At 40.1% G+C, this 10,217-nt stretch overlaps 1 protein-coding gene across 11 annotated transcripts in view; it reads left to right on the top strand.

Annotated features, from left to right (window-relative positions):
• The first annotated feature begins 6 nt into the window (after window positions 1-6).
• The window catches only part of AIG1 (androgen induced 1), a 321,002-nt gene continuing 310,791 nt past the window's right edge, over window positions 7-10,217 (top strand). For 9 of the 11 annotated variants that reach the window (XM_040449003.1, XM_040449002.1, XM_040448997.1 and 6 more), the window contains exon 1: window positions 7-185. In XM_040449003.1, the coding sequence (XP_040304937.1) occupies window positions 45-185 (141 nt within the window). In that variant the 5' untranslated portion in view covers window positions 7-44. Of the gene's footprint in view, window positions 186-310; window positions 676-7,000; window positions 7,303-10,217 lie in introns of those variants that run through there. The other 2 variants (XM_040449006.1, XM_040449005.1) reach the window with 2 other exon arrangements.

The raw sequence follows: 10,217 nt of genomic DNA, 5'->3' as shown, positions 1-10,217 counted from the left end.
CGCCCTTCCTCGTCGCCGCCCAGCCTGCCAGGCCTTTTGCGAACATGGCGCTTGTCCCGTGCCAGGTGCTGCGGGTGGCGATCCTGCTGTCCTACTGTTCTATCCTGTGCAACTACAAGGCCATCGAAATGCCCTCGCATCAGACCTACGGCGGGAGCTGGAAATTCCTGACGTTCATTGATCTGGTAAGGCCTTCCGCTCCCCTCCCCCGTCCGCCCTGCACCCCGAGTCCGTGTGTGTGTGCGTGCGTGGGTGCGCCGGCACCTGCGCGCGCCTCCAGCCGCCACCCGTGTCCTCGCCTCTCCCCCAGTGATTGCGTCTAAAGGCCTGGCTGCCCCCCGCAGCAGCACCTCTGAACCACCCGTTACCTGGTAGCTGGGGCACGAATGGAGGTGGGCACAGCCAGGTGGTGGGGCTGTTTGGAGGGGAACCCAGACCAGCTTCTAAGAGGTGACACGGAAAGAGTCTCAACAAATGGATCAGACGACCTTGGTCATGAGTGGCCTCAGACCCATTCGCCCTCAGCGTGCTTCCCAGAGCACCCACCGTGGGATCAAGTTGCAGCAACAGAAGGAAACCTGGGTATTGTTGAATTACTTGGAGCTTCCTCAGAGAGAACCAAAATCCTCATGAAGAAGAGAAAGCGCCTAATAAAGTTGTCTTCTTTGCATCTGGTTTCTTACCCATTGTCAGTAATTTACTTCTAATCTTTCTCCCAGAAACATTAGGAGAGAGGCTTTCAAAATGCATTACCAGTAGGACTTTACACTCCTTATCTTTCCCCCTAAAGTCTGCAGTGGTTTGCATAAACAGTTCTGGTGACACAACAGCATAACCTTGGCAGCTGCACTTGGTTTTGGTTGGTTTTTTTTTTTTGGTTGTTTTTATTTTTTTGAAATAAAGCTTATCCACTTCTGGCACTGAAAAGGCCAGAGCATCAGAACATGAGCATAAGGCCCAATAATGACACGGGGTGAAATCTAGGAGTTTAGGGGTGAAAGGTGACTAATTTAGACGGTGTGGTTACACTAAACAATGACCAAATATGGGTAGAGGGTTAGAACAAATCAAGGAGTTCCAAAGACTAGAGAAAATGTAGAAGCAATTCCTAGGATGCCGGAACTGCCCATCCAAGATTATATATGAGATTGGCTGCACAAGCAAGATTATAATCTTTAATTGTTGACCCTCCGCGTTGATGGAGAGAATGTGATACGTGTTCTAAGATATTTCCAAAGGCTTAGGATCCCTCAAAGAAATGCAGTTGAGGGCTTTTTGTTTGGAAATACCATTTTATATTTGTTTCACTTTCCAAAAAGAATTTAAGTATCTTTTCGCAGCAGTTTCCAAACTATGCACATGCCCTTGGGCAACAAGACTTCTCAGGGCATAGAGTGTTTCAACGGTTTCAGTTTTCAGATCCTCAACTTCCATCGTTTTCTTGAAACTGATCTGCCTCTGAGCATGGATAATGTCTGCTTGTTCTTCTTTCTTCTCATTCATGCAAGAGATGAGCACATGACAAGGCTCTGTGCTGTATTTCTCGGTTCCTTTTAGCATTCTGAATATGGATTGTCACCAAGACTCTCTTCACATTTGATTGAAAAACGAAGTGAGACTTGTTTGGACAGAAAGTTTTATTGGGTTGATTGGCTTGTCAATGAGGATTGGCTATGCCAATTATGTTATAGAGCAGACATTTTCCGTAGATTGAATGAGTGAAATCTGCAGCCCTGAGGTTCTGATAAATATGTATCAGAGCATTCAAAATCATGTTCCTTTTTCAAGTGTTTAAACTTACGTTAAAAATGTTTAGATGTTATTTAAAAATATGTGCATAGATTTTCGGAATTCTTTTAGGGGCTGCGTGAATAAAATTCCTCTTGGATCACTACCTTATCGCATTCCTTAATCAGATCACACTAAGAGCTGGCCCACTCGTGTGTTGCCAGGGAGCGGTGATGAGTTGAAATACTGATGGAGACCCTACCAGGGCCATGGAAACTATGAACAGTTCTCAGAAGTACCTTTGCATTAAGAACAGTTTGGGGAGGTAAGGAAGGGGGTCAGCAGGTGAGGGGGGTAAAATTTGAGAGTATCAGCCCGTGAGAGAGGACACCTTCTCATGTTGGCATTGCTTACGTGTGTTACAAAATAAGGCTCTCAGGAAACAGTATACCTCTCACAACCTTTCTGTGACATGATACCAGAGTAGAGCCAATTTGGCTGTACTTGAACTGCCCTGCAATTTATACTTAAGAGTTTGATGATTGGACATGCCTGTTTTCAATATATAATCACCACAAACATACTCTTACCTACTAGAATTCTGGCAATGAATTCAAATTTGATTCTGTTTGTTTCATATTTAGATTCAGTTTGTATAGTGCCTTCAAGCCAGTTGTTCAGACTTTTTACTTTCTGTGACTTCTGATTGAGATAGAATAATTATCTTTAATCAAGAGTTCCTGGGGCGCCTGGGTGGCGCAGTCCATTAAGCGTCCGACTTCAGCTCTGGTCATGATCTCACGGTTTGTGAGTTCGAGCTCTGACAGCACAGAGCCTGGAGCCTGCTTTGGATTCTGTGTCTCCCTCTCTCTCTGTGCCCCTCCCCCACTCTCTCTCTCTTTCTCTCTCTCTCTCTCTCTCTCTCTCTCTCAAAAATAAAGATAAAAAAAATTAAAAAAAAAAAAGAGTTCCTGTGAGGAAGTATGTCTAGAATATATTCATAAAAACATTGATGCAAAGTATAATTTTTTTAATTATTGGAGACTTAGTGTCTTCAGAGTTTAAGCACGGTACGCTGTTGAAACAGACAAACTGTCAGTCCTTAGTAATGGCATGAAGAGATCAGGCTACTCTAATTTACCCATTTGACTTTTCATTTTTTTGCATGTTTAAAACAAACTATAGGGGCACCTGGGTGGCTCAGTTGGTTGAGCATCCGACTTCAGCCCAGGTCACGATCCCATGCTTCGTGGGTTTGAGCCCCATGTTGGGCTCTGTGCTGATGGCTCAGAGCCTGGAGCCTGCTTCAGATTCTATATCTTCCTCTCTCTCTGCCCCTCCCCCACTCTGTCTCTCTGTCTCTCAAAAATAAATAACCATTAAAAAAAATTTTTTTTAAAACAAACTATAAACTTTATTACTCTAGGGCCTTGGACAATTTTAATGACTCTAAACTCATTAGAGCAATTTTGGAGGCGGGATTCGCTTCTAAAACTTTAACGAGAAGGCCCTTTTTCTAACCAACTTGGATTGCAGAGCCAGGATGTTATCCTGGTGGCCACAGTCTGATTCTATGTTCCACAGCATCAGTTTACTAGAATGTAAGTCAGGAAGAACTCTCAGGCTGCATGTATCTGGAAGCAGATAACCGGTTATGTGGTATTGGCCATTCCAGCTATATCCCTATCTTCCTTTGAGTGTTAGAGTCATCCCAGTAGAATCAGAGCTATGCTTCAAAAAAAGCACAAGTTACTGCTATCGGTAATCCTACAGTGTTCTTCCCCAAGAACTTCTTTTCCTAGTGTTGAAAAACTATAAGAGAACCAGAGTGTTTCAGAAATTCAAGTCAGTAAATAGAAATGGAATACTGGCTTGGTGTGGCAGGCAGACTAATGAGTCCTCTGTGATGTCCACATCTGCATCCCTAGAACCCATGGGTATGTTCGGTTACCCGGCAAAGGGAAATTAAGGTTGCTAGTTGGCTGACATCAAAATAGGGAGGCTATCCCAGATTATCCATGTGATCCAGTGTAATCACAAACGTTCTTAAAATGGAAGGAGGCAGAAGGGAAGAATCAGTTGGAAGAAGATGTGTCTGTGGAAGAAAGTCACAGAGAGACGCAACACTGCTGGGTTGGAAGGTGGAGGAAGGGGCCAAGAGCCAAGAAATGTGGGAGGTGTCTAGAAGCTGAAGACAGCAAGGAAATAAATTCTTCTCTAGAGCCTTGAGAAGAAACACAGTCCTGCTGACACCTTGATTTTTAGTCCAGTGAGACCCACTTTTGGACTTCTGACCTCCAGAACTATAAAATAATAAATTTGTGCTGTTCATGTCACTAAAATTATGGTAATTTGTTACAGCAGCAATAGAAAACTAGTACACTTGGCTTTAAATCCTCTGACCCAGAAAAAAACTTAAATGCTATTGTACTTATACAGTGACTCAACTAGTTCTTTATGTGTATTAGGTAACTGGTTAATTTTAGCTTTAACCAAAATACAGATTTTTGCTACTGCATCTGATATGAAACTAACAACAGGCACTATGAGAGTCTATAAAAACTGAACAAGATTGGAAAAACTAGGTCTTTTCTTCTCTGTGACATTATGCAACATCTCATGCCAGGAGCACGAACACTCTCTGAACTGGAAATGAGCTAGAAAGAAAGAAAATTGAAATGAACCAATGTTGAAGTATTTCCTTAACCAGCATCACAGCTGATTAATTTTCTTGAAATCATGCAGATTCATTCACTTACTGGAGGATTAAAGGATAATTCTCCAAGTTCTACAGGAATTGCTCCCAAAGATGGTAAAAATGAAGAATTAGAATACAACCAGAATAAATAAATTAAAAGAAAAAGGCAATTGTATGTTGAGGCTTCAAAGTAGTGGTGGAGTATAATAAACATTTGTAAACGTAAACATTTGAATAAATGGAAACTTTCCAAATATCCAATGAGTTTTCCTGTCCTATTTCCTCCTAGAACATTGAGAGTAATAGGGATTTTTGAAACATATCAACCAAAATTTTATTCAGATGTATATGGTAGAATGTATAACACACGAGTCAGAATCAACTTCTTTGAAAAACATGAACTGGACATTTGTTATATAAAAAATTAATACTGATCTTGAATATGTGACATTTTGATTAAAAAAATTTTTTTAATGTTTATTTTCGAGACACAGAGAGATAGAGTGCAAGGGGTGGAGGGTCAGAGAGAGGGGGAGACACAGAATCCAAAGCAGGCTCCAGGCTCTGAGCTGTCAGCACAGAACCTGACTTGGGGCTCACACTTACGAACCGCGAGGTCATGACCTGAGCCCAAGTCGGTCGCTCAACTGACTGAGCCACCCAGGTGGCCCGAGACATTTTGATTTTTAAAGACTGACACAGAAATAGGCTATTCCATTTGCTCTGATTTGTACTGTTCACCATTTTGAGGGTTCTAGTTTCTTAGGGTTCCATTGTATTCATTGTTTCTCTTGTGCTGACTTTTCATTCATGCATTACCAGGACATTTGTTTAGACCTGGCCTCCCCAAAGTGTGGTCTGAGGACCAGCAGGAATGATCTTACCTGGGAGCCCATTAGAAATGTGGAACTTCAAGCTCCACTCCCAACCTTCTGAATAGAATCCAACGTTTGTTTTGTTTTGTTTTGTCTTCTTTTGTTTTTTTAAGTAGGCTGAACGCCCAGCGCAGAGCCCAGTGCGGGGCTTGAGATAGCAAGACCTGAGCTGAGATCAACTGTTCAGAGGCCTAACTGACTGAGCCTCTCAGGCGCCCCTGAATATAAATAATCCAGACTTCTAATAAGACCATTACGTGACTCCTGTGTGTGTTTTAGCTTGACACATACTGCTCTAGGCCAAACTGTTTTTGTTTTGTGGTTTAACATGGAATAACTTATAGGATGCAGCCTCAATATATTAGTTCTGCCTACTGTATTTAAAACATACTTAAACATAGTTCAGAACATATTTCAGGTGACTTTTATTGTGACATAATTAAAAACAGGATGTAAAAAAATTGCAACTTTAAAGTAAAAGAAAGGGACAAATATGTATGTCTCAGACACCAGGGATGGGTTATTTATTGCAGTTGGAAACCAAATTTAGCTGATCTTCAGGGCAACCAAGGCAAAAAAGAATACAGTTTTGATCCTAGCATTGGATAAAAGAAGCGTAGCAATTTATCAGGAAAAATATAGTTCTTTCCAGGCATTGGTTTTTCAAGGGTATTTCTCTCTCAGAGTGAGAGTAATTCTTGCTACTTTGCAAATTCAAGCAATTTCATGTAAAGGACATTGTCCTGTAATGTAATGGACATGTAATGTCCATTGTCATGTAAAGGACATTGGGTATGGGGCACCTGGGTGGATCAGTCTGTTAAAGGAAGGACTTTGGCTCAGGTCATGATATCGTGACCCATGAGTTTGGCCCATGTCTGGCTCTCTGCTGACAGCTCAGAGCCTGGAGCCTGCTTCGGATTCTGTGTCTTCCTCTCTCTCTGCTCCTCCTCCACTCCTGCTCTGTCTGTCTCTCTCTCTCAAAAATAAATAAACATTAAAAAAACAACAAATTTTAAAGGACATTGGGCAGCATAGTGGATGGATAATGCCTTTGATTTTTAGCAGAATACATAGAAATATTTTTATAATTGATGTTTCTTATATCAAGATTTTATGAAAGCCAAAAACATGGTCTTATATTTTGACTGGGTAAAGGCATTTTTGTAGAGGTTTAAAGTAATATAATCTAGGTATTTATTTTTGTTATCTAAATCCTTATTGCAAAAGAATTTAAGAAAACCACAGAGGGAGCAGGATAAATAAGGGCTCAGATGTTGAAAAGCTTGGGGTGTTCAAAGAGCAGGAAATGGTCAAGTATACCTAGGGGATACATTTTTTTGCGTTTAGACATGCTAAGAATTTTGGACATTAAAAACTGAAAATAAATTGCCTAAGTATACCAATGCATTTAAGTTTGTCTTATATTTACTTATGTACTTAAAATATTCTTGACTCTAGTTCATGGCTTAATTTTAAATAGGAAATAAAATATCTTGAGAAGAGATTCTGTGTATCATTATGTAACTATGGTAGTTAGTTTTGCCAGTCAAAACCACAAAGTGCCATGTAAAGGCCAGTAGTTCATTGAATACTCAGGGAACAAAATTAGGTGGGGTTTTGTTTGTTTGTTTGTTGTGTTTTGTTTGGATATTACACAAAGAGGGTGAGACAGCACTTTTTTTTTTTTTTTTTTCAGTAGAATTGGACTTGACCCTAAAATGTGCCCATAAATTTTAAGGAAATCATGCTTTTTCCTAACCTGGGGGAAGAATTGTGAGTATAATGCTTCACACAGAATCCACTTCACCCTCTTTGAAAAATGTTTCTTTTGGATTAGACATAAAATAGGGGCCTGGTTTTGTCAGAGTGGGGGAAATAGTTGATGATATAATCACCCATTCCCCTTTCTTAGTTGCAAATGTTATTGAAATTACAGAAAGTCATCTGACCACTAGTTGAGGTCACTTTTTTCCCCGTCCCCGCCATCCTTCATGTCTGGTATAACATTTAGCAAAATTGGTAGCTGCTCTTGAGGGTTTTCATTTGTTTCTCTGCGTTGCCCTGAAATGTCATATGTTTCTGTGGAAGTGTGAACAATAGTACAATTTTCCATATTGAATCAGATGTTCCTGTGATCCAAGCATATTTGGAAAAACCTTACTGCTTCAGTAACAACATAGCTTTCTTTTGTGTCTGGCAGTCTGTAGCTAGGCAGTTAAAGGGCCCATTTCTCACCTGCAGAGTAGTCCTGCCCCAGTCTGGTGAGCAGGGAGCTCTCTTTGAATATGAAAGGCCCCTTGATCAGGTCCATTGTGGAGTGGAATGTAGCTTTGATAAGCTTGATCAAGATATGCTAATCAAGAATAACCAGAGAAATTGCTTGAATTTGCAAAGTAGCAAGAATTACATTCATTCTCAATCTTGAGAAAATGGAATGTGTTCATTACAGTGCTTTAGAAGCCTGGGATTCTAACAAGTCAGACAATGATCTAGCCCCTTTGTACTTATACTTAGACCTGTCAGACTGGGTTATAATTTAAAATTTTGATACCAGGGGCGCCTGGGTGGCTCAGTCGGTTAAGCGTCCGACTTCGGCTCAGGTCATGATCTCGCGGTCCATGAGTTCGAGCCTCACGCTGGGCTCTGTGCTGACAGCTCAGAGCCTGGAGCCTGCTTCGGATTCTGTGTCTCCCTCTCTCTGACCCTCACCCCGTTCATGCTCTGTCTCTCTCTGTCTCAAAAATAAATAAACGTTAAAAAAAATATATCCCTTTAAAAAAATTAAAAAAAATAAAATTTTGATATCAAAAATAATATGTAGACAGGGCACCTGGCTGGCTCAGTCGGTTAAGCATCCGACTTCTGCTCAGCTCATGATCTCGCAGTTTGTGAGTTCGAGTTCCACGTCGGGCTCTGTGCTGACAGCCCAGAGCCTGGAGCCTGCTTCAGATTCTATGTCTCCCTCTCTTTCTGCCCCTCCCCCACTCACATACACTCTCTCTCTCTCTCTCTCTCTCTCTCTCTCTCTCTCTCTCTCTCTCTCAAATAAACATTAAAAATTTTTAAAAAATAATATGTAGAATTATCGAAAATTTGTGCAATACAGAAGGCTACAGGAAAGAGTATATTCCATCTTAATGATCCCTAATTTTCTGTACATCTTAGCATTTTAGTGCTTCAAGATGGTATTTCAGAACTTTACACACAGAAGCATTCATAGAGAATCAGACTGCAGGCATATATGTATATGTTTACATGCATATAGAGTCAGATTTCACAAAAAATTACATTCTTTGTGAAAAGTTATGTTTTTGAGTTATACAGAAAAATATTTATTACTCAGAGATACCAATGTTAGTATTTTAGTATTTGCCTTTTGCCTTTTGAGCTGTATATATATATATATACTTGTCTTTAAAACACAAGTTCAGTGTATACATATGATTTGTGTGCATTCATTTTTAAAATTAACATACACCAGGGGGGCCTGGGTGGCTCCGTCAGTTAAGTGTCTGACTTGGGCTCAGGTCATGATCTCACAGTTTGTGAGTTCGAGCCCCGTGTCGGGCTCTGTGCTGACAGCTCAGAGCCTGGAACCTGCTTCACTTTCTGTGTCTCCCTCTCTCTCTGCCCCTCTCCCGCTTGTGCTCTGTCTCTCTCTGTCTCTCAAAAATAAATAAACATTAAAAAATTTTTTTTAATACGTAAAACTAAATGAAATTAACATACACCCAATTTCACTTTTTGGTGTACAGTTCAGTGATTTTTGACAGATGCATAGAGTCATGTAGCCATGATCACATAAAAATATCATTTTATGCTGACTCCTTATAGTCAAATCCTTCGCTGGGACCACAGATTTGTTCTCTATTCCTATAGTTTTGCCTTTCTAGAAAAACATATAAGGTATACCATATGTAGTTTTTGAGTCTGGCTCTTTTCATTTAGCATAATGCATTTCAGATTCCTCCACGTTGTATACAATAATAGTTTGTTCCATTTTATTGCTGAGTAGTGTTCCATGGCGTTGATGTACCATTTTGTTGATTATTCATAAGTTTGAGTAGTTTGAGTTTTTTCTAGTTTGAGGTGATTATGAAAAAAGCTGCTATAAACATTTACATACAAGTTTTTATGTGAACATGAGTTTTCATTTTGGAGGGTAGTGGAATTGGTTGGTTATACGGCAAATAATATGTTTGACTAGATAAGAGACCACCAGCCTGTTTTCCAGAATGGAGGCGCCGTGTTGCATTGCCATTAGCGACTCTTGAGAGTTCCAGTTGCTCTGTGTCCTCATCAGTGTGTGGTATTGTCAGTCTTTCTTCTAGTGTAATGATTCCTACGGATGTGTTGTCATATCTCATTGTAGTTTTAATTTGAGTTTCCTTCATGCCTAATGATGTTAAGCATCTTTTACTGTGCATTGTTTGTCATATGTGTCTTTGAAATGTCCGTTCAAATCTTTTGCTCATTAAAAAAATAGATTGTTTTCTTATTGTTAGAATTTGAGAGCATTTGTGTTTGCCAGATAACAGTTCTCTGCCAAATATGTGATTTGTAAATTTTTTTTCCTGGGGTATCTTTCCATTTTATTAGGAGTGCCTTTTGCAGAGCCGAAGTTTATCCTTTTGATGACATCCAGTTAAGTACGTTTTTTTCTTTTATGGAACATACTTTTGATGTTTATTTAAGAACTTTTTACTTAACCCAAGCTCACAAAGAGTTTCTCCTCTAATTCTGTCTAGAAGTTGTATAGTTTTAGATTCTACATTTAGGCCTATGATCTATTTTGACTTTGTTTTTTGGGTATGGTGTGAGGTAAATGTTGAGTTCCCCCCCCCCCTTGTTTTTTGCATATGGATGTACAATTGTTCCAGGACCATTTCTTGAAAAGGCTGTCCTTTCATTTT

The sequence above is a fragment of the Herpailurus yagouaroundi genome, unplaced genomic scaffold (assembly GCF_014898765.1).
Source record: "Herpailurus yagouaroundi ecotype Mexico unplaced genomic scaffold, PumYag 198, whole genome shotgun sequence".
Taxonomy (NCBI): Eukaryota; Metazoa; Chordata; class Mammalia; order Carnivora; family Felidae; genus Herpailurus; species Herpailurus yagouaroundi.
The sequence above is the reverse complement of the archived record's forward strand: the minus strand, read 5'-3'. Positions and strand labels throughout refer to the sequence as shown.